This window comes from Falco cherrug, chromosome 9 (assembly GCF_023634085.1).
Source record: "Falco cherrug isolate bFalChe1 chromosome 9, bFalChe1.pri, whole genome shotgun sequence".
Lineage (NCBI taxonomy): Eukaryota > Metazoa > Chordata > Aves > Falconiformes > Falconidae > Falco > Falco cherrug.
In genome coordinates, this window is record NC_073705.1 from 22,485,087 (window position 1) to 22,512,734 (window position 27,648).

Here is a 27,648-nt window from a genome sequence, read left to right on the forward strand (position 1 = left end):
TAATCAGCTATTGCTGGAATACGATCAAGCCGCAGATGACAGCTGTGGGAATTGCAGCGACTCTGCATTGCTGAGCACCACAGTCAAATCCTGGCCAGCATCAGTGAAGCAGGATTTGACCACAGAGTCAAACCTCCCACAAAAGACCTAAGCGAGCCGAGTGCTGCAGCCTGCCCATGGGGTGCTCTCAGCACCCATCTCTGCCCCCAGGCAGCACTCTTTTGTGGTGCTGCTGTGTTTATGAGATCCTGAAGCATACCCGTCACACATCGTCCCAAATTGGTAACTCCATCGTAAGCATTTGCTCTGGGTCACTCTTGACAAAACAAGGGATAAGCCTAGAAATCAATTCCTGCTACAGAAAATGAGTGCTTTGAAGTAGTGAAGAAAAGGTCCAAGTTTTCAAGCTTTGGATGCCTACTTGTGTACCAGACCCCGGCTGTGTTTATGGGAAGGGACGTTTTCACATGCCAACAATTTTAACACACACCACGCCTCATGCAATTTTTCTTTCCATTTACAATATTATGTATTTTCTATGATAAAGTTTGAAGTGCGGCTTTTGTGCATGAATGATACAGTTTCCATAATATTTTTTCATATGCAGAGACATTGTTTTGATCTCATGGGGCATGAGTCAACTCCTATTTGAGGCCCTTGGAGTCCTTCCAGTGACCTTCCTGGAGCCTGGCTAACTGGACAGCCAAAGCCTGACTTGTTATAGGTGCGAGCTAGCACAACCTGCTGAGTCTCAGGGCAGCTCAGTAGAGCAGGTGAACCAACAAAAGCCTAGATCAGGAAACTACGCCGGTGGCATTCAGTGTGCTTGGTGCAAAACCAGAGTCTCTGCCCCAGAAATTCCCATGCTGCAGCACCATGAGCCCCCCTGCACAACCTGGCAGCAGTGATTGTTCAGCCCTGCACGGTCCCCAAAGTCTGCCCCTCCAAAGCAGGTGCCAAGTCCCTTAATCTCAAAGCTTTAGGAGTCAGGCTGAGCTCCAGGACTCATTTGGCTGAGCTCCTTGAGCGGGATGAACATTACCCTGGGTTGCCTGGATTACAGAGGCCAGGTCCTGCACCCTCACAAAAGCAGGAGCCCGGTGGACCCGACTTGGGAGTGCTGCCTGCACAATGGTGCACGATGGCACAGCAGAGCTGGAGTCATGCTCTAGCATCACTTCCCATTAAGACTCCTGAGCATGCAAGGGTGGTTCCCATGGAGACCCTCAAGACCCCCTATACAACTGTGGGATCCCACACAAATTCAGATGTGTGCCCATCCAGTATGCATGAATTTTATTGCCCCTTCTTCAGGACTGTTGGAAGACTAATTATTTATTTTTTTTGGTAGGACTAAGTTTTGATGGGGAAATGTGAGGTTCCTCAATTCAGCAAAATTCTGTCAATTTGTCTCAGCTCAGAAAGGTGCCCCTGTTCCATAGGGCCAGCAAGGAAGAGAGCATGCCCAGACACTGCAAAACACACCTCAGACCCCAAACAGGCAGCAAACAGGTCAGCCCACCAAGCTACTCATTGAGCATCCTCACCGTTCGCGTGGCTTACTCACGTCTCAGCAGCTGTTATTGATGAAGAGCTAGCGAGTGGTGTTCGTGTCACGATGCTCAGCACACGGCATTTCCATGGCTGCCCAGAAAGCGGTCGGTGCCATCAGCAAACGGCACTGGGGAGAGGTGGGGAGCACGGAGTCCCTGAGGAAGGCCCAGCAGGTGGTAGGCTCTGCCTGGCTCTGCTGCCCGCTCAGGCAGGGACCCGGGACGGCTGCAGCCCCCGTCCGCATGGGCAGCTCCTTCGCCTCCAGCCCTGCTATGGAGACACCACACCGCTGGGAAATCGAGCAAAATAGTTCATGTTTATGAAACAGCTCCTAAGAGTTTTAAAAAGGGACTAGCGGTGTTTATACACAAGCTGGACGGACTTTAACATGGTGCATGCTCTGTTGTGTCAACTCCCACACCTGCATAAGGTATTTTGAAAAGTCCCCAAGAAATGAGGGAGCCAAACTCCTGAGTCTGATCAGCCCTGTGCTGGTGCTCTCTATGGCCACATTGAACCTTATGGCTAACGGAGCTGCGGGATGCTATGGAAAACCTTCTCTCCGGAGAGCCTCTGTTCATGTCTGAAGCGAAGGCTGGTTGAAAGCAGGGAGTGGAGCTGTGGGGCAGCTGGTGTTGGAGCAGCCTGGGTGCCGAGCCCTGCTGCCGGGGCTGATCGAGCGCTCCCCAGGGAGAGGCAGTACCTTCGAGGGTGCCCAAGCCTGGCAGTGCTGCAGCAGGGCACCTAACACTGCCTCCATCACCTCTCAGACAAGGAGAAGACCTCGCCAAAGAAGAATGAAGTTGAAGCACATTTTCTTGTGCTTTTCTAAACTACCAGAATTACCAAATGTGCTTTTCACTGTTTGTTTTGGTGTTCTATGCCAGAAAGTTTCTGGAGCCCATCTTAGCGACACAGGTTCTCCTCTCTCTTGCATCATTTGCAGAAGGTCCTGCCTGGACCATGTTTTCTCGTAGGGTGACACTAGGAATCAGTCCATAAAAGGTTGTTGACCTGGGAAGAGAGAGTTTCTAGAATTTAAGGGCTGGGCAACTTCTTGGAAACTGCCTTATCAGCACGGCTACAAGCTGGAGCTTTAACAACTCTTCCTGAGTTGCACATCTCTAGTTCCCATTCCTGCAGCTTGGTATTCAGCTCTGTACACATACGCTTGTTTTGCAGTTTGTTATTTATAAAAACAGCTTTGAGCAAAGGCTGCCACAAAACCATGAAGCCAAGCTTGATTGCTTTGCTTTTACTGAAATGTGGTGCCAGCTAAGACCTGAAGCAAACCAGGAAAGGGGAGCAGACGTCTGTGCACTGAGACTGAGTAAAGGCTGGTGCCACAAACCTGGCATGTCCTCCTTCACCGGTGGAGAAGGGACTTGCGGGGCACTGCTGGGGTGTCAGGGTTTGTTATCAGCAGAAGCAAAAGGTGGTAAAATAGGAACAGAGAGGCACTGCCTGTGCATAGTAAGGAGTGTCTCCAGCGTGAAGGTTGGTCTCTAAAAGCGGTGGAGGAGGACTGAGAGGGAATGGATGAGTGCAGAACTCTGGGGATTTAAACCAAAACCTGATGATACATCAAGGTCTGCTGGAGGTATGAGCTTACACAGGGGCAGACTTGCTCTGAAGTTTCACCGGAGTGTTCACCATAAACCCCCAGGGGGTAGGAGTGGGGGTGGGGTTTGGGGGGTGGTGGTCTGCAGTGCCTCAAGCCTTCCCTGCAGAGTAGATCTGGCAGCCCAGCCAGAGCAGCCACCCCTTGTCCTCCCCCAGTGCCTTGGACCGGCCCAGGCTTTGGGGCGATGCCGCTGGCTGCTGCACGGCTGGCAGTCTCCATCCCACCTGCAACTGGGGTGCCTGGGGAGGCATGTTTCCAGGAGAGCTGTAGAGAGGATGGGCTTTGCATCTGGGATCCAGCCCTCATCCTGGGGAACGCAGCACGGATCTGAGGCAGGGCTGCAGGAGCTGGCCGGCCAGCAGCTCACCCATTGCCCTCGCTGGGATGGGCTGCTCAGCAAAGCTGGCATCTGCCTTGGAAAAAAATGTCCATGGAGCCACGACACACAGCACCGGTAACTTCACCTCCTGATGATAATCCTGTTTGCTCAGTCTTAGTGACTGAAGAGAACCATAACCAAGAAAAACAGCAGGATTATACTCCAGCACCTGTTCCCACTGAAAGGATTACCATAGCTAGCCGTGCAGGATGACATCCTCTAGGTATCACCATGAAAGCGGCCCGAGTGACATGGCAACCCACCAGAAGAACCCCCCTCTCTCCCCTTCTGCATGCCCTTTCCCCAGGTATTTTCAGCATGGCAGCTGAAAGCTCCTTGCAGATGGAGACCAGTCCATGTGGACAGAAGTGTCAGTGTTTGCATGTCTCCAGCACACAGGCTTGCTCTCCAAATAGCATCATCTCTTGTTTGACTCTCTAACGGAGAGGCGGTGTGAGAAATATGGGCTGTAAACTGCAGAGCTCAGAAGACAGACGACAGCAGCTCTAAAGCACTTTAAACCAAGTTGGTTTTCCTACTCATCACTCCTTGTACCTTTGCGGTTCAAGCACAGGATCGGACCCACTCACCTCACAACATGTAAGAGCTCTGTTGTGCTGCATCTGCATCCACCATGCAATGGCAGCTGATGTAACAGCTGTTTTACTGCAGAATTAAAATGTTTGATTGCAGAAAAAGAGGTCTTCCTCTGTTTACATGGGAAAGTAGGAAAACCAGAGAAAGTCCAGAGGAATTTTGGAGGGACTCAGCTGGATGGTTAGCTCAGGCAACATGAATGCAACCCTCCTGTAGATGGAGGACTTCTCTTTAACCTCACCTTCCAGATGTGAAATCTGTCCCACTGTGCCCTCTTGGCTTGATTTTGTGAACACCTGGGGTACCAAGGCTAGGTCAATTGCCATGAAGTTGCCAATGGGCTTTGCAGCAGTGCCCTGAGGGCTCGTTCTGCCACTGGTCTGGAAGCCTGAAAAGGAGCCTTTGGAAGAGAGAAGGGATGCTCTGGAAGGGAGAAGGCGACCACCACCTTCACACCCTGGGGGAATGATTTAAGAGGGGGAGTCTGAGTGTAAAAGAAGCCTCATGTGCCACTGGAGCCTGGAAACAGGCCCCTCTGGTCCTCCACCATTTCCCAAAGGTGTGATTCCCTGAAGCAATGCTAACGCCCTGTTGCCATCATCCAGCAGCAGTGCTGTCACGGGCCGGGGAGCTCCAACTGGGACCAAGCACCTGCGTTCCCACTGTGCCAGCAACAGCTCAGGTCTCCTAAGCCCCTTCAAAGCAGGGCATCTCCCAGCCGTGGCAACTTTTAGTCCCCCATAGAGCCGCAAGGAAGGCACAGTGTCTCTTAATGGAGCAGAGAGGTGCTGCAACAGCACCGAGGCCCCCATGACATAAGCCTCTCCATCATTCTCAAAAGCATCCTCCCATCCCCTAAGCAGAGGCCTTGGTGAATGAATTACTGTGGTCACAGATGTTTTTTTCAATGATGGAATGTAACATTAAACTAAACACTGGAATATGGAGACAAACAAAGCAGAAAAATCAGGGGAATAATCCTTAGCTTGTAATGATTTTTGCAAAACATTGTCGAAATGAGGTTTTATTGGAACTAAAGTGTATTTATCATATCTGTCAACACTGGAAAACGATGTTTAAATTAAAGCTTTATTTTAAACCCTGAAGATGACCCAGAAGTGATATGATATTTATAAAGAGTTTACCATACAACACAGTATAAAAAGTACATTTAACCTCTTGCTATTGAGTCAAATTAATTGTTATATATGAGATGGGAATTACTTTTACCCTTCTGACTATCAAAAGAGAAGAAAAACCACAGGGAGGAGAGCAACGACAGCTCACAGGTCAGAGTCTCCTGTGAAAAGGACAATAGGAAAACGGTCCCCGCTGGAGAAGGCCACCCCGATGCTGAAGCTTGTCTAGATCCGGGTGGAGACCAGGCAGTACCAAGCAGCAGAGCCCTCTGATCCCTGCCGTTGCACACAGGATTTCAACCTCCGACCTGCTTAACAGCTGTTCTCAAGCCCTGAGCCAGCCAGGCCCCCATTTTTAACTCAGTTATGCTGTGGATGGGTGGCTCTTTCCAAAGTCTTCACCCTGTTGTTTTTGGCCACGGCTTTGACAGGACAGCAGGACTGCAGACGACTCCTTGTGCCAGCTCAGCTTCAAAGCAAGAAATGTCCTGTGGTCCCGATATCAAGTACAACGCACTGCAAAGGCTGTTCTGACAAGGCTGAATAATGCACAGTATAAACTGGGCGTAAGAGTAAACTATGTAGCTGTTTTATCTGGCCAAGAATGTCCGCAGGGCTGATGATGCTGGTGCCCCTCCTGTGTGCTTGCCATGATCCCGCTGCTTCCCAGTGGCTCAGGTGCCGTGCTCAGCTACCAAGGGGGAAAGGCCACCTGGGTTTTTAGGGATGCTGAGTTCTCTGGCAGCCCGACAGCAGTGGTGAGAATGCCTCTGCCAGAGGGGACCAGTGGCTGTCAGGTGACAAGGGCTGACACCCCCTCCTCCCCTACCCAACAGCTGGGGTTGAGGGGACCTCTTACAAACCCTCCTTTTTACCAGGGAGGGGCTCAGAAATATTCTTCTTGGGTATTTCAGTCTTTGAACCTCAGATAAAGGAGACTGCGTTCCTTTATCTGGGCTTCATTAATAACCCATAAAAAAAGACAAATGTTTTCCTTTCTTGGGACCAAGCAGAGTCAGTGTGCTCTGCTCTGGTCATGGCTGTGGCCATAGCCCAGATGGCCACCTATGTGGGGGATGGAGACGATGGGCTGCGATCCAGCAGCACAAACGCAGCCCATCAGGATGCTGGCTGGCTGTAGACCATGCAGCAGCAGCCCCGGCCTGCCACTCCTGCATGCAATGCAGAAGCTATCGCTGAAGTGGCAGGGAGCCAAGGAGGTGGCTGTGGGTAATGCTGCGAAGCTGTCCGGAGAGGGGAGAGGGGAAGCTGGTGGGCAGAGCCGAGCCCTGGGTGGTGGGAGGCTTTGAGCGGGAGCAGCCGGGAGCCGAACGGTGACACGGGGAGATAAAGCTCTTGATGGATGGACCTCGGAAGGTTTGAAGGTTTTTGTTCTGTTTGGATAAGCAGTCAAATATTCACACAGATAAGCTTCAGAAATGCATCTGATCTGAAGCCATTTTCATCTTAAAAAGCAGGGCTGGAAATAGAACAAGAGAATTCCTCCAGGGCTTGGGTGGCTCCTGGGTTTTCCATCACCAGCACCAGACTGTCCAGACCTACCCGTGCAAGCAAACCCACCGTCAGTGCAGCTCGAACAGCCAGACCCTCCCTGAGCCTCAGGCATTTGGCTGTGCCCAGGTACTCACCTTACTCACAGCCTGGGGGATAGGGGAGGTGGTCCTTTGCTTGGTCATGCTCAGCACTTGGTCAGCTTGGTCCACATAGCTGCTATGGGTGGTTTAAAACACTGTTAAGGAAACGCCCTTGCTAGCATTTGTGTATATCTTAACGTATCCGTTGGCACGGAGTTTATGTAACATTCCCTGGCGCCTCTTCACCAGCAGTTATACCCACATCGAGCATCTCATTGCATGCAAAGATCTGCAATAACCTGGTGATGAACAGCTGCTGGTGGCAAGACCAGACAGCAGCAGAGATGATCCTGGCAGCCTTCTGCCCTCCTCGTGCACCACATGCAGACCCAGATGAGGGCTGCAGACAGCACCAAAGATGGCCAGCGGTTATCCTGCAACTTTAAACTGGAGCGCTTGAGTGGAGTGCTTTTGGAGAGTGCATCATTTCCTTGGAAATAAATTATAATGTTGTACTTTACTCCAGCGAGTTTCCTTGTACCATAAGTTGTTTAAAGTTTCTCATTATGCGTTTCCCATTTGGACAGAAAACAGACTAGAAAGCCTGAGGCACCAAGGCTGGTAGGAAAACGGAAATCCTGCTCCAGCCATCCGAGCGGGCAGGGAGCAGCTCCCTGGCTCTGGGCAGGCGCTGGTGGACCCAGCGAAGGTTTGGGGCAGGAAAGGGCAGGCAGGAGCAGCAGCAGTTTCTGGCTCTGCAGAAAGTTTTCAGGTGACCCAAACACCTTTCAAGTTCAGCTTTGAACAAACACGACTCCCGGTCAGTTATGCAGGGTTTCTGTCTGAGCATCCCCCCTCTGCGGGGTGATGCCTTAGGGAAGACCCAGGTCCAAACCTGAGGGCAGAGCAGCCGGGGGCTCTCACCAAGCTGCTGGAGTCCACCCCATCCAGGGTCAACTGATGGTTTCCCCTTCCCCCGTGCCCCTCCCTAGGCTTCCCGACTTTCTATTTATATCTTTGCCCTAATAAGTACCCCCCAGCTACCCCCTAGCTTTAACCTCTTCCTTGCCAAGCTTGGAGTTTACATGAGAAAGCTGTTTACGTTATATAGCTTTGTAATAGCTTCCTCCTACACCACCTCCCTTCCTTCCCCAATAAAAAGCCCTACGGCACGCTCGGCAAAGCCTGTAAACTAAGGAGGGGTTTAGAGACCCAACCAGTTTTTGGTGAACCCAGTGGGGAAATGATGTCTCTCTTGAAGGACATCGAAGCCAGAGCTCATAATAGTAGGAAACCAGTGTCCACTCTAAGTAAGGAATTGCGTACTTGCCGCTACCTAGCATAAAACACAGATGTCCACGCAGCAGGACACAAGTCATCGTTGGATACAGGGGGTTAACCTGCACGTTTTCCTCACCAGTTGGGGTGGCACTGATGGTGGTAACCAATATGTTTGCTAAACTCCAAATACTTGAAGTTGCGACAAGTGAGCATGGAAAGAGCACGCACGTGCAGCAGTGTTTTGAATTCACCTAGACTGGTGAACAGAAGCAGAAGGCAATGAAAATCCATTAGCCTGACTGTTCCCTGCAGAGGAAAAACAGGCACACAAAATCCAATTCATTATTCTCTTTCTTATTTAATGCCAAGTAAGTCATTGAAGTTTACTACTTGATCCATCCATTTTCTTTAGTAGTAGGGATGCAGGAAATCTTCCTCTTTTCAAAGGAGGTTTCAAATTTCCCACTGATAATCATGTAAAAAATACTTGGAGTGTATGAGTAAAAAATAACCGCATTTCAAAGGGAGCTCGAGCCACGAAGATAATGATAATTTTTCTCTTCTGAAGTGCAGAACTGAAGAGCAGAGGTCCCTGGGGGCTCGGAGCACCATTGTTCTTCTTCCAGGCAGTTATCTGGAGACGGGCCCTGTGATAGGCTTCGATGAGGCCACCGAAGGGATTATCTGCCCAGAGTGCTAATGGCATGCATTTGACAACATCAACCGTTTAATTTATGAGGTGCCTTGAAATGTAAAGGCAAAGAAATCCATACCATGCAACAGTGCAAGCACATCCCGTGCAATTAAAAAATATCTGATCAAAGCCCAGCCTGCTCCACACCACCACTTCCCTAATTATGGCTACGTAGAAATGTTCCACCTTCCTAAAAAGCACTTTAGCAGATTTTTGTAGTGATGGCAGCGTTATATAATGAGAAATATATTAATGGAAACTATCCAGCACTGAAATCATTCCAGTTTTTTTATCACCACATTCCTTGCTCCCGCATAAGTGAAGTGCGCAGGAATAAAAGCAGCTAAACATCATCCACCAGAAGACACAGAGGATGGGGATTACTCACAGGTCACTAAAAGCTCGGTGGTGCCCGTCAGTGTTGGGATCCACACAAAGACTTTGGGCAAACAGAGATGCCTTTCCTGGGGAAGCATTCTTCCACTGCCCTTGGCTCCTTGCCATGTCACCCTCTTGCAGCTGGGGACAGCTTAGTGCCATCACCTGGTACCTGAGTTGCTCTTTCAGCTCCCCTGGACCCTATCTCCGCAAAAAGTTGAGTCTGTCCTGTGCGTTTCACTGTGGTCTGGCTACACAGCAGATAATCAGACTTCAGTGATGTTTCTCTTCTATCACACAAATATTTGTACAAAATTAGATTTATTTTCACTTTTCACATGCAATGAGAAGCTTAACGGCTTAGTCATTAAGCTCCTGAATATAATAGTCAGAGTGGCCCCAGAAGGGAGGGAAGGTTTGGGTGGTGAGTTCTGCTTTTCCAACACAGGTCAGGCAAAAGGACAGGTCAGAGGGTGCTGCTCTGGGTCTCAGATTCTGCAGCATCACTGCTGGATGCGAGGCGTGTGATCACAGCAAGGGATCCACGTCAGGTCGGCTACCAGAACAGATGACTTCAGCCCCATCACTCTGCATGCTTCCATGCCCCTCGTGCCATTACCTGTGTTCATTGCAACCCGCATGGATCAGCTGAAACAAACCTTTTCTGAAAGTGCTGGTTTCCAGCCTGAGGGGCCCGTTGCCCACGCAGCTGCACAGGCAGGAGAGCCAGTCTGGGCAGCAGGACACACGATGGGGGGGGGTTGAGGGCTGGGGGGGAGGATGTGAACACCAGCACCAGCCTGGATGGGCTGATACTGAAAACTGCAGACACATTCACCCTGTTGCCAGCTAGCTGGCACTGAAACAGGAGCAAAATCTCTCCCACGGATGCTCTTAAGGTGGTTTAGATCACTGTTACAATACCTGTTGTTACCAATAATTACTGCAGCAGCAGCTGCCTTGTGCAGAATATTATGTAAAAACTCCCCAAAGCTCGAGCGTTTGACACAGGCTGATTTGCACGCAGATCGGATGCTCCTGTGTCAGATCTGGGATTTCAGGCGCAGCCTGGGTGCACTGGTGTCGTGGCTGTCCTCGTCTGGTGACGGCAACCTGCCAGGGTACCAGCGATATGCTTCCATCGTGGGAGCATGTGAGCAACAGGTTCCCCCCCCTGCCCCTCCTGCCTCCCCCTTGCCTTCATCCCGTACCGCAGCAAGGGTCGCTGCCTGCCCAGGAACGCATCCCGCATCCCACACTAGGCGAGATTTTTATGTGACGGCTCCCAAGTGAGTATCTAGGGGAAGAGCAGGCAAACAAGCCATCCCTTGCTGAAGGTGGGCTCTGCGAGTGGGCGAGCTGCTAAACAATGGGAGCTTTGGGGGACATCTCCCCATTCGCCTGCTCCAGCCCAAAAGGAAGCTCTCCTCCCTCGGCAGCACATGTGCTCTGCGTTGGCGAGCCCCCGGGGGGGACACAGGCTGGCACACACCTCTGTGTCACAGGACACCCCTGGGGTCCCCTCCAATGCTCAGGCAGGTGAGAAGGGGGCACGTTATATACCCAAATGGGAGCAGAGGAAGGGCGGCTGGGGGCACGGTGGGCTGCCCCCGGGGGTGGCTGCGCCCACCTGCCCACCACCATGGCTTGCACAGGGTGCCAGCGGGATCTGTAACTCTTGCTGGACCAGTCAACAAGGGGCTCTCCATCTGTATGTGGAAACTTTAATCCTGAATGTCATTCCCTCTTCCCCACTAGAAAATCCTGTCAGGGGCTTGTTGCAGTTCCTTCTTACCAAGCACTCTCTACATTTTGGCCACAAAGCAGTGTTAAAATTTTACCACCTGGCAAATCTTTTGTCATGAACTACTGCGCTGTCCCTGCCATTTTGCCTTACAGGGGCAGGGTATTACTCTGCAGCCCTGCTTTGATGAAGGGCAGCTGATAGCATCTGAGGGGGCTTCAGCACCCTCCTGGCCCTGCAAAATGTTGTCGGTAGCTACCTAGTTGTTGGTAGCTGAAACATTTATACATCTAGCAGCTGCTGAGATTTTGAGCTTTTTAATGGCTCTGATTGTCTCTTTGGCGTATACACTTAAATCTGCCCTTCAAAGCATTGTGCCAGTGAGCTTAAGACTGATTATCAAAATAATTTTGGTAGGAAGAAATCTAAATATCATGGATTTAAGAGAGATGCTGGGCCAGGCATGCAAAGGTAAATCACTCATCACTGCCTAAAGGTGTGCAATAGTGGCTAATGGCTGGAGCACTGAACTAGTAGAAAATACTCATTTCATCTCATTAAGGACAACCGGATTCGGTGCATTACACAGGATCAGAAGGGAACAGCACACTGCTACATCTGAGATGCTCTGCTAACCATGGCAGTGGCAACAGTCTGGGTAAACTTCTGTTTTCTCCTTCAGGTTGTGTACCTGGAGGTCAGGACTCACATTCTATTTGTTTGGTACTTTTTGCACTTCAGTACAGCTGTATTAATAACCCTAAGCATCAATCCTAGAAGGAATGGGTACAACCAAACTGAAACGCTGCCCGGCATCTGATACCATTCATGTCTGCATGCAAACTGCTGCCAGGGCACACCCAAAATATTCATGCTGCTGGGTGCTAAGGCTGAGCAAGCAAACACCGCCATGAAAAACCCAGGAGCCAAGAGGGTGGGAAGACAGAATGTTAGTTTGTGAAGCACACGTGTACCAAGCCACCAGTTTTCACAACCAGGAAGCTGATCACCAGTTTACCTAACAAAGCCAAACACTCTTCCACTTCCAGCACGGTGGGACTGATTCTGTTGCTGGTGTTTGCAGGGTGGAACGATGACTCAGGGGAGCGGTGCGGCTGGCAGCTTGCACCAGCACGCCCAGCACAGCCGAGGCAGCACGGGCGCACCCTGCAGCACCCGCGCATCCCCCCGTGGCACTGCCACCCCTGGGTGCCACGGGCACCTCCTGTTTGGCACCACGCAAGAGAACAACAGCTCCAGGCTGGGTGAGGGCTCCAGGTCCAACAGATCTCTCAGCATAAGCTGAAGCCCCTTGGAGAGGGGGAGAAGATACTAAGGAGGAGGCATGTGTCCTGGGAGCTATGGATGGCCAGGTAGCTGTGCGGCTTTACATCAGCTTAGAAGCTGCTCAGGTGTGCTTCAGTCTGCTGCTGTTACCCAAAAATAAGAAAAATTTTTAGGGATGTTTTGGGCATGTTTCAGCTGCCTGTCCCTTGGTGGCACAGTCATGTATGGCAAGTGACTTACTTCTCACACTTCTCAACCTGGGTTTCTATAGTGCATTTACCTGCTGCATTCCTATCCAAACCAATTAGGCTTCACTGGTAAAAGGCAACACCCATGGTGTGGCCAAAGATGCCCCAGTTTTGCTGTTCGCAATGTCATCCTGAGTTTGCACACCAGCGTCACCTTTTTTATCCTTTTCCCATCTCGGTCACTTTTACAAGCAGTGCTTGGCAACCTGAAGTTACCGAACGGCGCGAATAGCTCGCCTGCTGTTACCACGTCTGCTCCTCACGGGTGGGCTGGCGTACAAACACCTCAAAGGCAAAGCGTATTGATTTCTTCTGCGAGACAATTATCACAAATATTGTTGATCTTACATTATATGTGACCGTTTATATAAAGAGAAAGACTCCTTACTTCCTCCTGGGACGTTCAGGGATTTGGCAGGTTCTGAAAGCGGGCCAGTGGTGCATTGGGTAATGCTCTTTGGGGGAGTGTGCTTAATGCTATTGAGGGAGATCATGTTAGTGCTTTTGACATGATCAAACAGAAAAGTTCCAGCCGAACAATGAGTTTTTAGGATGAAAAGCAAAATGTTAAGAAGGTGTGTACGTCTCTATGAATTTGCTTCATTTCACTCGTTGATGTGGCGGTAACAGAACTATTTTTAGGTATAATCCTTCAAACAGAACATGACTTCTCCTTTCTGATTAGTACAAAGCTGGCTGCTAGTCAAAGGGTAATTATTTCCCAACACATCACCTAACACACACCAGCAAACAAAACACTCATTATTTGAGCTATCCAACATTAACTGTTATTTAGCAGTTAACATTTTGTTGACGGCTTTGAATAGGACTAATTGCTCCAGCTTCATTAGTAGAGGTCATTTATGGCTGGTAACAATACTTTCCTGGAGATAGTCTCTCGCATAAGATTAGATTATCAGGTCAAATTCTGCTCCCAGTGGCAATGATGCCTGACCGCATTTGGCCTCAAGAAAGTCTGCTCTTTCAGTTCATAGCTGCACAATTTCCAGCCCTGCAGCTGATATATTACATAAAGGAAGTAAGTGCACTCCACTGGACGGGAAATTACAATAAATTAGGAAAGCGTGCAGCACAAGGAAGGTTTGCAAAATAGCCACTTAAAAGTTATTAATAAAACCTCAACTTCAGATAGGGTTTAGGGAAAAAAAAAAAAAAAAAAGCTGCTAAAGAAGTTGTCCTTATACTTGAAAAAACGTGCATACCCAGAAGGGGAGAGCAGTGTTCGCAGAAGAACCGGTGCATGTTGTATCACAAAACACCCGGCTGATGCTGCCAAATGCTGCGCGCACCACAGGCACAGTTCAGATCCCAATTCTAAGCTACATTTTTTGGCACATAGTTTCATTTGTTCATCAGTTACTGCTCGCAGCTACAGCGAGTTGATGCCAAGGGTCTTGGTCGCAAAACACAGCGAATTTGCAGCACGCTTTTGTGCAGCTCTCCCTGGCGGGGAGATCCTTCTGCGGGCACAACAGCCCGCCGCCGTGTCTGAAACATCCCTAACTGTCCTGAACACACAGAAAACTGAAGCCTGGCTTTCCACCTGATATATTTTCATTTAAGCACGTGGAGAGATGCAGCCTTCTTTTCAGAAGTGCTGAGCAAACACTGCCTAGAGTGTGGCCGGCGCCTTTGAGAAATCAGGCGTCTTGCATGTGGAAGTCTCAGGCGCCCTTGCCAAATAATTTTCATCCTGGCACACAAAGGATGTTTTCTCCGACTGGATTTCTGTTTTACCTGTGTCTCCCTTTCCTCCAGGCCTGCAGCTCTTTGCTGTTACTTTCTTGCCCACGTACGTGTGCAGCCACATGCCTACCACCTATACTTTCTGACTTGCAGCTCCAATTGTTAATCCATGTCTGGTTTTTGTCAGAAAAAAATATTCATCGTGAGTGTTTGACTCATTGCCTCCGGAGTATTTCAGCTGCCCCGTAACACTTTTCAGAGTATCTTACTTCTCTGTGAAGAACAGCCTGTTCTGAGCGTGATCCATGGCAGACTGCTCGCCAGCAGCCTCCCCTTCCTCGCACACGTGCGTGCCATATGTCCTGCTCTGCCTGCACTGTTACTGTGCCACCGTCTTTTTTACACTGTGCAAGATGGACCGGCACCCGCACCCACACTACCAGGTGGATTATTTTAGCAGTCTATGAAGGGACTCAATGCGCCAGCCTCCAGACTCTACCAGAAGGTCCTCGATGGGCCAAAACTCATCGGCAGACAACTCCTGACCACTTTGCTCACACCTGGCCCTACTACTGAGGTCAATGGGCAAAACACATCCTACTTTTCAACTTCTCAATGCCTTTACACTCATCCAGGGGAAGCATGACCCAGCACAGCTATTCAGCAGGACAAGCGGAATGAGTATGGCCATAGGTTTCCCACCTAAGTTGAACCCTGTTGAGCCAAAACTTTAATCACCATTTAAAGTCTAAGGACATGAGCATTCAGATGCTTAAAATGAAGCATGTGAACTGACTTGAGAGAAGAAGAGCCAAGTCCATGAGGCTGTCCCATCCTGTGCAGTAGGCACTGTGCTTCCACAGGATCTAGCACTCTGCTGAGGACGAGAGAGAGCTCAACAGCCACTTCAGCTCCCAGCTGGGTGCTGGGGCCAGATCCTGCCCTGCTCTACCTAGCAAGCAGGGACTCAGTCCTGCCCTGGTTCGCTGGGATCCGCAATGCACAGGAGGAGGACAGTGCTGCCTCCCCACCCCATCCCAATCCAACGCGCAGCCAACATCTTGCTGCACTTGCTGCCATCAGACATCGCCATCCCATGCACCCTTTTGGTCCTGTTGTCTTTGCTAGAATCACAGACAAACCCAGAGTTTTAATAAAATAAATCATCTGGTGGCAGAGCCTACTTCGATTCACACCTGATCTGATGCCACCCTGGCATTTTAAGGAGCCCATCTCACTATTATCAAGGGAGACACCATTAACTGCAGCTCACATCAAACCCCAGTAACACCAATGGAAAAGTATTTACTCCCCTGGTCCCTTTATTTTGTCTTTGCATAAAAAGCGTAACTTCCCCCTCCCCCCATCCCGAAAATACATCATTATAAATTGCAAAGGACAAACTCCTTAATTTTTAAAACAAAAAAAAATGAACACATGGTTTCCAAAACAAACCATTGGCCACCACCCTAAAGAACTGGCTTTGGGAAGCGTTCTTCCTGGGACCCGATTTCTAATTTAGCTATACTTCTGAGTTTAATAAAGCTAAAAATGGCTTCACTTTCATTCTGCACTGCCTTGTTGTTGCTCTATCTGCCATGTATTCATTGCAGTAATGAAAAACTTTATGAAACCACAAGGATACAGTGTACCTTCATAAAGCAATAAAGGAAGACAATCTTTTGGACCAGGGATGCAAATCTGCAGCCCTTCGGCTCACAGTACCTTCTTACTTGGATCAGTCCATGACATAACATTCAGCTATGATAATCTGGCCCCCAAGGAATACGTGACCGTTGGCAGCACACTGAAGCCACACTGCTCATGACCATTAGCTTTACGATCTACAAACTAGATAGCTTTATTTCACCCAGGGACACAGAAGGGGTTTTGGCGGTGTTTTAAGTCTGTCCCAGAGTCCAATCCTGCTCCTGTTGTGCCCCAGCCATTCCCTCAGAGGTTAATTCCTTTTTTAACAGTAAGAGGGAACCAAAGCCTGGACTCCTGTGACACCTATCTCCCCTTACAGGGCACGAGCCTCCTCCGGCTACTTTTGGGGCTAGGTTCCCCCCCAACCTCCACGCTCAGCACTGGGACCCAGTCCTGGCGAGCACACACCACCCGCCTCGCTCGGGCAGGATCAGGCCCACTGTCGGCACAAGGTGGACTTACTTGTGGGGTGGCGCGTACCGCACACAGAGATTCTTTCTACTCGAGACCATTTTTAGCTTTCAAATTAAATGTCCTCTGTAATCTTAAATATTCTGGTCTCCTGACTCCCAGCCACGTACTCCTAACAACAACAACAACAAAAAAGGAATCTATTCCAGAAAGGAATAGTTAAGAGAAAATGAGTGTATTCATTATCAGAGTGGAAACACCTTGTATTTTAGCCATTAATTTTAAGGGAAGTCAGCAGACCTCTGTGCAACAGGAACACAACCTTATTGGGTTTCAAATGCGTTTTTTACAATACTGTGTCAGGAAAAGCCATTAGATAGAGTTGTATTGGTAGCCTGAGCCATCTTGGGAGAAAAACAAATGCTGTTCTTCCCATTATAGGTAAGTATTGTTTCAAAACCTATAGAGACACGCTTGCTTGTGCTGCAATGGTATTTATTGCACATAGACCAATTACTTACACAGTAGTAAATTGCACCAGAGTACAAATATGTTATAAAACACACACACACACAGAGGAAAATGGAAATGACACACAAGTGCTAAAACAACAGCAGATTCACGTGGGCATTGGCAAATAAAAATAATAAAGTATCTTAAGATATGTTAATTTATAATATGGATACATTTACAGTACCTTCATAAAATAATATTTTTTAAAAGTCACTCTCTCAATAAAACGATAACAGATCAGGCAAAAACAGAAAACGGGGTTCAGGGTCGGTGTTACTCAAACCTCCATTTCACTTTTAATTCGCGTGTGTGTACGTGTGTGCAAGTAACATCTTCAAATAACTTTGCAACTCTTAACACTGTGCAAAAAATGGCTTCGTTGCCATTTAAAAACAAATGTGCAGTTAATTTTTGTTGTTGCTGGGATGTTCCCCCCCCCCCCCCCCCCCCCGTTCATCTGTAATTACAATGAACAAGCTGCAGAAGGCTCCTCGCCCCCCCCCCCCATAAAACACTATCAGTGGTATGTAAGTAGGCTGTTTAATATAAACATGGTCCGTGTATTCCCCTGTACAATATGCACAGTTTGAGGTAGTTTCTCAGCCCGGCGGCTATTGCCTGGCCGCAGGCGATAAGCGCAGTAGCGCACCGCTCCGCCGGCGCAGCGGGGATCGCGGGCGGGTGGTGGTTCCCCCTCCCGACATACACCTGCGCTACTCCGCCTCCTCCTCCGCGGCTACCGGCGGGGGCCGCCGGGCGCCCGGGGACAAGCCCCCCGAGCGCTGGGCACTGCGGCCGCAGCCCCCCGGCCCCCCGCACTCCGCCCCGGGCCGCGCCGTCGGTGCGCTCGGCTCCCCGGGCGGCGGGTGCCCGTTGGCGGTGGTTCGGTTGAGGTATGTCACACACCTGCTCCTGTTCCTACGGAAACACCCGCTGTCCCCCTGCGCCGGCAGGGATCAGCTTTGCTCGGCCTCTCCCCCTGCCCCGGCTCTGACGCGGCCCCCCCGGCCCCCCCTATACCTTGGACTCGGAATCGGACGTTTTGCTATTTCTCTCCTCCAGGCTGGACTCGCTGCCGCCCTGCGCGCCCCCGTTGCAGTCGGACCAGGTCCCGGCCAGGCTGCGCTCGGGGGAGCCCACGGTGCTGACGAAGCCCCCCGGCAGGCGGGCCAGGTCCCCGCCGCTGGCGTGCAGCCGCCGGCCGGCTCTCCGCGGGCAGCAGAGAAGCCTCTTGAAGGCCTTGCGGAAGTCGGGGCTGCGGCAGTAGATGATGGGGTTGAAAGCGGAGTTGGCGTAGCCCAGCCAGTTGAAGAAGACAAAGAGCCAGTCCGGCACCAGGTCCCTGTTGAAGACGTTGACGATGTTGACCAGGAAGAAAGGGAGCCAGCAGAGGGTGAACACCCCCATGATGATGCCCAAAGTCTTGAGGGCTTTCTGCTCCTTCATGGCCATGATGCGGGAGGTCTTCCGCTTGCTGGCGCGGCCGTTGCCAAGGATGGGGTGGTGGTGGGGGTGAGGGTGAGGGGGTGCCTGCGGCTGCTCGTGGCTGCTGTAGAACCGGCCCTCGCACCTATCGATCTTCCTGATCTGCTCCTTGGCTTCTCTGTACACCCGGAGGTACACAAAGATCATGATGAGAAGGGGGATGTAGAACGAAATGATGGACGAGGCAATGGCGTAAGCCCTGTTGGTGACGAAGTCGCAGCAGCCCGGGTCCTGGTAGCACTCCAGCGCTTGGGGGTCCTCGTCCCGCCACCAGTGCATCATGATGGGCAAGAAGGAGACCAGGGCCGAGATGGCCCAGACGGTGCAGATGATGCCCTTGGCCCGACCCTTGGTCATGAGGCTCTGGTAGCGGAAAGGCGAGGTGATGGCCAGGTAGCGGTCGATGGCAATGACGCACAAGGTCTCGATGCTGGCCGTCACGCAGAGCACGTCCAGGGAGGTCCAGCACTCACAGAGGAACGACCCCCAGAGCCAGGTGCCCCGCACCACCAGCGTGGCCCCAAAGGGCACCACCAGCAGCCCCATCACCAGGTCGGCACAGGCCAGCGAGGTGATGAAGAGGTTGGTGAGGGTCTGCAGCCGCTGCGTGCGCCCGATGGCCGCGATCACCAGCACGTTACCGGCCACGATGAGCAGCACCACCAGGGCCATCAGCAGGCTCATGCCCACAGCCCACTGCTGCGACAGCAGCTCGGCGGGCAGCTGCCGGCTCCCGGGCGGCGCGGCCGTCACCCCGCCGCCGGCGACGGAGCGGTTCTGGGGGCCGCAGTCTGGCGGCAGCCACCCATCGCCCATGGCTGCGCGGGGCGCTCCGGCCGCCGCGCCGCGGGCAGGAAGGCGGCGCCGCCGCCGCTGCCGCCGCTGCCGCCGCCGCCGCCCCGGGCTGCCGCATGGCCCCGCGCCGCGCCGCCGGGCCGCCCCGCCCCGCCCGCCGCGTCACCGCCCGCCGCCAATCGGCGCTCGGGGGCGGAGCCGGCCCGCCCCGCCCGCCGCCGCCACTGCCCCGCGCCGCCCGCGCGCTGCCCCGCGGCCGGTGCCCGCAGACCCCGCGCCGTGCGGCCCCGTCGCGGCGGGTGCGGTGCGGTGCGGTGCGGTGCGGAGCCGCCGCGCCGGGCACTCTCGGCGCCGAGTGGGAGCGGGCTGGCAGCGGCAGCGAGCCCGGCGGCGGCTGCCGCGCGCCGCGGAGCGGGGCTTGGGAAAGGCGGGTGTGTGCCCCGCCGTCGCTGCGGCCCCGGTCCGCAGCCGGGCTGTCACCTCCCCCGCGGCTCCGAGGCCGGTGGGTCCCGATCCCCGGCGGGGGGGTAGGCGGCATATGTGTGGGGGGGGCGCGCCTCATGCCAGAGATGCCCCGCGTGCCTCCGTTCCGGGCTCCCCCTCGTTACACCTGGAAAGGGTAAAATGCCAAACACCGGCACGGCGGCGCCATTCTCCATCGGAAAGCAACGGACACCCTCCCACGGGATGTCCCCAGCAGGGGCGAGCCCCTCGCTCGCAGCCCCCCGCCACCAGCGCCTGCTGCCCCAGCCCGGGCACCCCCCGCACCCCGCTGGCCGGGACCCCATGGAAACCTGGCTCAAGGGGTGATGCCACCGGCTCCGCGCGGGGGCTGCGGCTGGGGGTGCATCTCCCCGACGTGGGCCCCTCTTGCCCTGGCTTCCCTGGGCCTGGCTTCCCCAGCCACTGCAGTGCTGGGAACTGGGAAACCCAGCTCCAGTTTCTGGCTTTCCTCTGTTGCATCTCTCTGGACTTTCAAGACTGCAGCCAGTAGCTTTTACCCGCTTCTGGTGAAACCACGCTGAATCTAGGGACTGCTCTAAGTGTTAGTACTGCTACTAATTAGTTACTGTAACTTGGTAACAAGCAATAAAGTACGTGAAGCATCTCGGGGCTGTGGTGCCCAGATAGCAGGCTCTGAGCAAATCCCTGCCCGGCTCCCATCCACTTCCATCAAACCTGCTGCCAGGAACCAGCTGAGCTGGGTTTTCATTTATTTGCTCAGCCCTCAATTCAGCTTTGGAGGTGGGAGATCACTCCTGGGTGCATTTAACCGGTTTTTATTCCTCTTTTAAACCTTGCAAAATAATGTGGAACAGCTGTTGGGTAAATGAGAGTGATGTCCCCTCTCTCCTTTTTTTTTTAATCCCCAGCGTGTCTTATGGCAGCACCACACGTTCCCCACAGCAGCCTGGGAGCAACTGGAAGGCACATTTATTTTTTCCCCCCCCTATATATATATTTATTCTACTAGGACTGCTCTGCTGTTCCAGCTGGACCATAAAAATCCCTTCCAGGCTTAGACTTGATTTACAAGGTCACAACCTGGGAGAAGATTATTTATTTATTTACACGCTGTTTATTTAACCCTGACTAAAGGCCATGCACCAGTGCAGACCTGCTGCTTGGCAAACCATTCCCTCCTGTTCCCATGGACTTCGCTTTGCTGCTCGTCAACTGCTGGACCAAAGTGCGACCCTCTTTGGTGGGAAGGGCAGGAGGCACGGTACCTTCAAGAACAGAGGGAGACCTTATGCTGAATGAAAAGCAGAAGGATGGTGGCTGGGAATATTTGTCCAGATCTGGTATCTGTAATCCTGATTTTAAAACAATAATCTGAAACCAGGTTTGGATAGTGGAGCTCTGGGATAGAAACATTTTTTTTTTATTTTCTACATCTAGCTGGAACACTTGAAGTAGGTATGAGCCCTGCAGTGCATCACCACACCAAAGCCTTCACAGCTAAGACACTAGGATGAGTTTCGTGAATGTGCATAGTCCATTTCAGCGCAAAATCAGCCTGATAGATGAAAATCTGATAAAATCTTAAATACTTCCCCCAAGATGAGACTGTCTGTGGGAAGCAGCGTTGGGGGTACCATGTAGCTAGTTTGTTTGCTGTTCCTGGAACATCATCCATCTGTCATCGGTTCAGATCGTTATTGCTATAGTATCTTTATACATATTTATATATGTATAAATATTATGTAATATATAAATATATACATTTAACAAATACCATAACCTAATCGAATGCCAGCTCTTTGCCTATCGAGCTGTCTTATCAGATTTCCAGCTGGAGATTCTCATCGCACCGTGAGAGAGGATAAGCTTAAAGGTTGGAGAAGTAAAGGGAATTACAAGCAAGTATGCAATAAACCAGAAGATGTGTAATCGTGTATTGCTTCCCAGTATCTTTGTTGGTTCAACAAGCGTCAATCTGGAATGCCAGATCAGAGCTGGAGCCAGAATGTCTTTGGGAAACAATGCATCTCCAAAGGAAAAAAATAAGCAAATTTACGGTTTCTGTACAGAACATCCCTCTGGCCCTTGCAGCACAGAGCAGCCAAAAAATTGCTGTAGGCTTAACCCCTTTCAGAGCGTCACCTTTTGCAAATCTCTTTTAACTCAAAATTTCCTTGGTTTTTTGCATTTCAGACAGCCTCTTGACATGACTTTAATACAGTTCTTTGTGTGCATATTATTGAAGGAGGTCAGAGAAGAGCTTCCAGAACTGAAATGGTTTGTTTCTACTCGCTCTTCAGATCACAGTTTTTAGTGGGCAACAAATTTATTTTTCCCTTTGGAAGTCATTAAAAAAAAAAAAAGCCCATACTCTCAGCAGTTATGACAGATCAGTCATATTTCATAGAGGCTAATGGGTAGACTGGATGAAAATCAAAATGTATTGCATTTGAGGAACCCTGTTGGCATGGGCTGCGAAGATTCAACATTTCAGGAACTGAAGTGGGTTATCTAGGCATATTTTTAAACCCAGTCCTTTGAGATGCTTTGCTCAGCTTCCTGCTTGTTTTCTTGCTTCCCTCGCCATGCAAAACAGATTGCAAGATGCGGGTCCTATTGCATAGGTGTACATCTACATACACAGCGTGCTGCCCTGGGGAATGTCAGGACCAGCGGTGGGGCAGGAGACTGGGAATGGGGCTGGGCACTGGAGCTGACCCCTTCCTTCATTGTTGCAGCAACTAGGGCAGCACTGGGGGCAGTGGCTTTGCTGTTTCCAGCTCTGTGTCCTGGGGACAGGCAGATGACTTGCTGCTGGAGGCAATCCCTGGATCTCCAGGGATGCTCTGAGCTCTGTGTACCATGCCTTGGCACTCTTACGTGGCCTGCGAGGTTGCTTGGAGAGGGAGGGTGTTGGTAGAGAGGTGATGAACATGTAAAGAAGGATGGTGGGGTTAGCAGACAAGGAGAGTAGAGGTGCAATTTTAGCTTATTGAAGACGTAATCTCTTAATGTAATTGGAGGAAGAAAAAATCATCAGGGAGGGAGAGGAATAATTTTGGTGAATACAAGGAGAGTTAATGAGTGGTAATGTGATGAAAGGGAAAATTTTATATGAATATCTGAAAGAGCTTTTAGGACATCAAACCCATTAGGTTGCCAGGAGTAGCAGTGGAAGTCTTATTACCTGGGCCTTTATGGTTAGGTTTGACGAAAGTCTAATTCTCAACTTTGGATGAGACCACATCGTGTCTAAGATCCAGATGTTTCCAGCTCTTACGTTTAGCTTTAACATGGTTCCTTACCATTTCTCAGCAACTTGGGTCTTGACAAGTAATTGTCAGTTTTCCCTGTGCAAAGAAAAGTTCGGTCATCTTTGCTACTGGGTAACCAGCTGGATTTAAGGAAGCTTTTACTGGAGAAATGAAGCGAAGGAACAGTTTATCTGTGACTGTGAGGTTGGTGTGGATAAAGCAGAAACCTCCTGTGGGCCAACAGTCGGGATGAGCAATTGCCTGCCAGGTGCAAGGGGTGACTGTGCTGCCACTTAAGACCCAGCAGGATCTTGTCTTCCTTGTCCAGCCTTGGTCCAGTCATGCGCTCATTGCAATCAAATTCCAGCACCATCATTACTAACATAATATCTTCTCAAAATATTAACTGTTTTTTCTCTTAAGGCATTAGTCAAAGCCCTGAAATGCCTGGAAGCTCTCCCATTGACTTCAGTGAGCTTCATGTTGTTGTCATTCTTTCTCTGGAGAAAAAGTGCTGTGTAAAAGCAAACTGAAAATGAATTTTCTGTCCCTTTTTTTCCTGCTGTCCTCCTAAATCTCTCTGTGAACTTATCATGCATCAAACCATTTTGTGTTCATTATCTGGACAGTTTGATTAAAACCTGAACTGAAGGGAAGCAGATGAGAAACAACTCTGCAAGTCTTCATGTGAAGTGATCAAGCTTCATCCTCTCTGTGTTGTCCCAGGAAGAAACTGTCACTTGGCTCTATTCACACTGGACATTTGTTATTAGAGAAATAGAGACATGATGGAACATTGCCACAAGATCCATGTCTCTTGTTTTTAAAATAAACATCTTGGCTTTGACTTGACATTTATTTTCCATAAATGCCTCGGCTTCAATTTGGCATTTCAGCAACAGCGGGAGGCTGTTATCCTGTGACAACATGCAATTCCATTGACATTATCTCTTGATTACATGTGACAGTGCGCCAAATACTGTATGTAGTTGCTTTTAGTTAAACAATGCCACAAAAATACAAACCAAATCTATCAAATAACAGAAGCGACGTACTTTCCAGCCCTATACTATGTGTGTGACACCATAGTTACATGAGCTACGCTGTCTAGTAGTGTGTGCTACGTTAGTAAGCACACTCTGACTTTGACTTATGGGGGTCCAAAGTAATCAATGTCTATTAATTCCTCGATGATGTCAATTAATTGACTCGAGGGCTGTGGTTGACGCGTCAGTTAGCATGTACAGGACTGAGAGTGTCAACATTTTGAAAAGCTCTAAACTAATCTGAACACACACGAAGAAGTCCTGATGCTCTGGAAGACCCGCCACAGTAACCCAGCCCTTGTTTAGAGCATTTTTTCATCGGGACACCCTTTTACAAGCATGCTGAGTCATTAATCCCCTTCAGGTGAGAAAACAGATGCAATGACTATCTGTCTGTCTGTCTGTCGTACACCGAGTAAAAAGGTGCTGAGGAACAGCCCAACCAAAGCTTTCTCACCTCCTGAAATCTGTGTTGCATTGTTGCTAAGGAGTCAAAACTCAGGAAAAGGCTGAGTTTGACCAGTGAGCGCAACTCCATTCAATCCTCCAAGAATGGACTGAGGACTCTTTTTTTCCCTAGTGCTCTTTAGAATTTTTAAAAATATTTAAAAAAAGATGTGAAAGATCCTCTGATTTCCACCATAGGATTGAGGCCAGGTCTCTATTTTTTCTGTATTTTATGAGAATTGTGATGCTTTTTATAATCCTACCCACAATTTTAAAGTAGGGCCCTGGACTGAGTTCTCACTAGAGGTCTGAAGGAAGAGGCTGCTGTGACTCTCTAAATGTGTCCCTTTCAGAAAGTAGGTTTGGTCTTGTATATGCAGAAGTGGATTGAACTGGGTGTAGAACTTCTGGCTCATGCTAGTTATATTTATTTGCCACACAGAAGCCTAATACAAAAGGAGTTGTACCAATTTATGCTTGTTGAAGAGCTGGCTCTTCATCCATCTAGCTGATAGTTTTCAACATTCCCTCCCGCAGCCTCACTCCATCCCTCCCAGAGGAGGTCTGCAGTTCAGCTTTGAAGTATCTCACCCAGAAGAGGCTCCTGTTTCGCCTTTCTCAGTGACACTTTGCCATCCGCATGATCTAAACTTGCTGTTGCTGGCTGGGCCCCTGACTGATGTCCCAGTTCATGGAGTGCTTTTACTGTTGCGTTACCATTCATCCTGCAATACTGAATTCTTCTTGGGCGAAAGCAATGTTCAAACTTTGCTAAGAACAAGCCAGGTTTGGTGTTTCTGGAAGCAGAGTAATTTTTTTTTGCTGTTGATGAAATTTTTGTGATGTTAATACCCATAATTATTGGATAGAAGCATTTTATTTACAACCTGGATTTATATTAATCTGGAGTAATAATGATGCACTCATTAATCCAGAATATAGCTAAACCTTTAATTGCTCAATTTGCCAGTTCTCAGTGTCTGTATCTCCCTATACTTTTTGACATCCAAACTCCTTGACAGAGACACTGGCACTGTGAGAATAGCCTGACTATGGCTGCCTCTTTTTTAAGCATCAACAATTCCTTTGAGAAGGGCAGCGAAACATTTTACAGCAGGCCAGAAAACCCTGCGGTGGCCAGAACCTTTGTTTATACAGAGAGATTGTGTTCGGAGACCAGAGCAGAGGAGTGATGACTAGGAGTCCTCTGAGATTTTTACTCTAGTCTATTCCTGCTTCAATGCATACTGGCTGCAAGAAGTTGCTTTATTTCTCCACCCCAAAGCTGACCCATCTGTAGGATGCAAGTTGCACACTTTGGGAAATATCATCTCACATTTTGATTGGAACAAAAAGCTAATCCTTTACAAGCACCTCTTGAGATGTGGGTGTGAGGTGCAGCAGGAAAGGCACAGCAACAGTGTTTTGGTGTCAAGCAACATGCTGGCTAGTGAAGTGTGCAGGTCAAGAAACCATTTAATTCCCCTTTGCGTCATGGAGGACTAGAGCACGTAAGCTAGTGGCTGGAACGTGCAAAAAGACTAATTCAGATGGCTTAGGCTGGAACCAGCATTTTCGGATGTGTGGGAGGTCTGTGTACATGTTCTGGATGGCAAAAGTCTGACTTAAGCAGCACAGCTGGGGGTCCAGCTCCAGCTGGCTGTGATGGGTGCTTGGTAAAGACTGATTTGGATGTCTGGGCAGCCCAGTGTTGTTGGCTGAGTGTCTCCAGATGTAGGACTGAGGCTTTGGATCCTGTAGAGGGGAAATGGGTTAGGGCTCCCACTGGGAGAAAATATATTCTGGATTCTTTTAAGCAAGAAAAGTCAATTGCAGTTCATGCTAACTTAGGGCAGTAGCCTGGGAAAGAGCTCTGAATAGCTGAGATTGTGTCACAACGTGGGATAAAGCTGAATGGTTATTCCTTTTTGGTGGCATTGAGTACCTTTTGAAGCTTTTGGGGGATGCCGAGTTGAAAATTTTATTTTTTGAACCTGTCCTTCAGGCAGTTCATAATGTTCAGTTACAGGCTTTTTCCAATTAACAGTCCTAAGCCGCCTTGGCATCTTTTAGGCCAACTTTGATTTTTTTTTGGTTAAGAGGAAAATCAAGTCTTGCTTTAGATTTTATAAACACTAATTGCTGCCTAATGGCATCCATCTGTAGCCCTGTGTGATACACAATACTCACCTGCCGTGCCACACACTCAGGCAGATACTGTCTTTATTTCATGTCAAAAAGAGGAAAGCAACTTTAAAGTAATGAGGGATGTACCCCTCCGAGAAGTGTGGGGATCCTGACTGCTCCTATTTGGTGCAAATGATCATAGTATTAGATAAAAGAGGAAGAAATAGTAGGATTCATCGGTGTTAGATAGGGGGTTTACAGAGCCATGTGAGGTTGCTATTATGCAACGTAAGAAAACCCAAAAGCTAAGTGTTATCTTAAAATAATCCCTCCATGGAAACCTGTTGCAACAACTTTGGTCTAATTCTGTGGGGTTTTTTCCCTAACCTGTTGCTTTGGACCTCTCTGATAAATGTCTTTGATATCTCGTTCTGGGAACTGCTGAAAAAGTTTAAGTATCCTTAACATCAACCTTAGATACAGTCAGTGCACGTCATTGAGTGAAAACCCAGAATAATCAGTTGACTTTTGTCTACCTCAGATCTGGGTGACCTCGCCTGCTACCCATTAATGTACTGACCTGGCTGATTTGAAGACCACCTGAGTCCTCTGGCAAGTGGGAAAGGAGAAGCGCTGGAATCCTGTTGTACCTACTTCTTCTAAACACATTCACTGTGTTTAAGCCAATGCTTAGAGTAATGCATCTGCTTCTACTAACCTTTTCTTACTAGCTATGAGACACCTCTGCTCACTGTTTCTTGGTGGGCTTGGTTCTGCTGGTTTGGATTAAGCTGTGGGTCACCTATGGATGTTTTGCTCTTCAATAGTTGTGGACCAGGGCATTCACATTTTTTTCTTTTCCTATTTATCATAAAATCATGCTGAGATAGTGATAAACTGCCTCACTGTTCACCAGTTTGTTTATTGATTTGTAATAACAAATTAAATCATGATATTCCAGCTCTACAGGTAACAGCATCTTTCTGATGGATAATCTTCTGTTTAGGTACCACCCATTGGGAATTACCTCTTCAGTCTGCATTTAGCACCAGACACCTGGTATGATAAGGTGAAGTGCTCAGTGTTCCCCAGTTTCCTGGAGGTAAAGTGGATAAATATGTGCTCTGTACTTCTGAAAACCTGGGCAGAATTTGAAGCTGTGTAACTA

At 49.6% G+C, this 27,648-nt stretch overlaps 1 protein-coding gene and 1 long non-coding RNA gene across 2 annotated transcripts; one reads left to right on the forward strand and one right to left on the reverse strand.

Annotated features, from left to right (window-relative positions):
• The first annotated feature begins 2,684 nt into the window (after positions 1 to 2,684).
• Positions 2,685 to 7,408, forward strand: LOC106631479 (uncharacterized). Its single transcript, XR_001335190.3, has 3 exons — positions 2,685 to 3,154; positions 6,772 to 6,934; positions 7,138 to 7,408. It is a non-coding gene; the product is annotated as an uncharacterized LOC106631479 (long non-coding RNA).
• A 117-nt stretch (positions 7,409 to 7,525) lies between these two features.
• Positions 7,526 to 19,276, reverse strand: ADRB1 (adrenoceptor beta 1). The gene is made up of 2 exons (XM_055721109.1): positions 17,882 to 19,276; positions 7,526 to 8,475 (listed from the first exon to the last, which is right to left on the reverse strand). The coding sequence occupies exons 1-2, from the start codon at positions 19,160 to 19,162 to the stop codon at positions 8,302 to 8,304; spliced, it is 1,455 nt and encodes a 484-aa protein (XP_055577084.1). The 5' UTR covers positions 19,163 to 19,276; the 3' UTR covers positions 7,526 to 8,301.
• Positions 19,277 to 27,648: the final 8,372 nt, after the last annotated feature.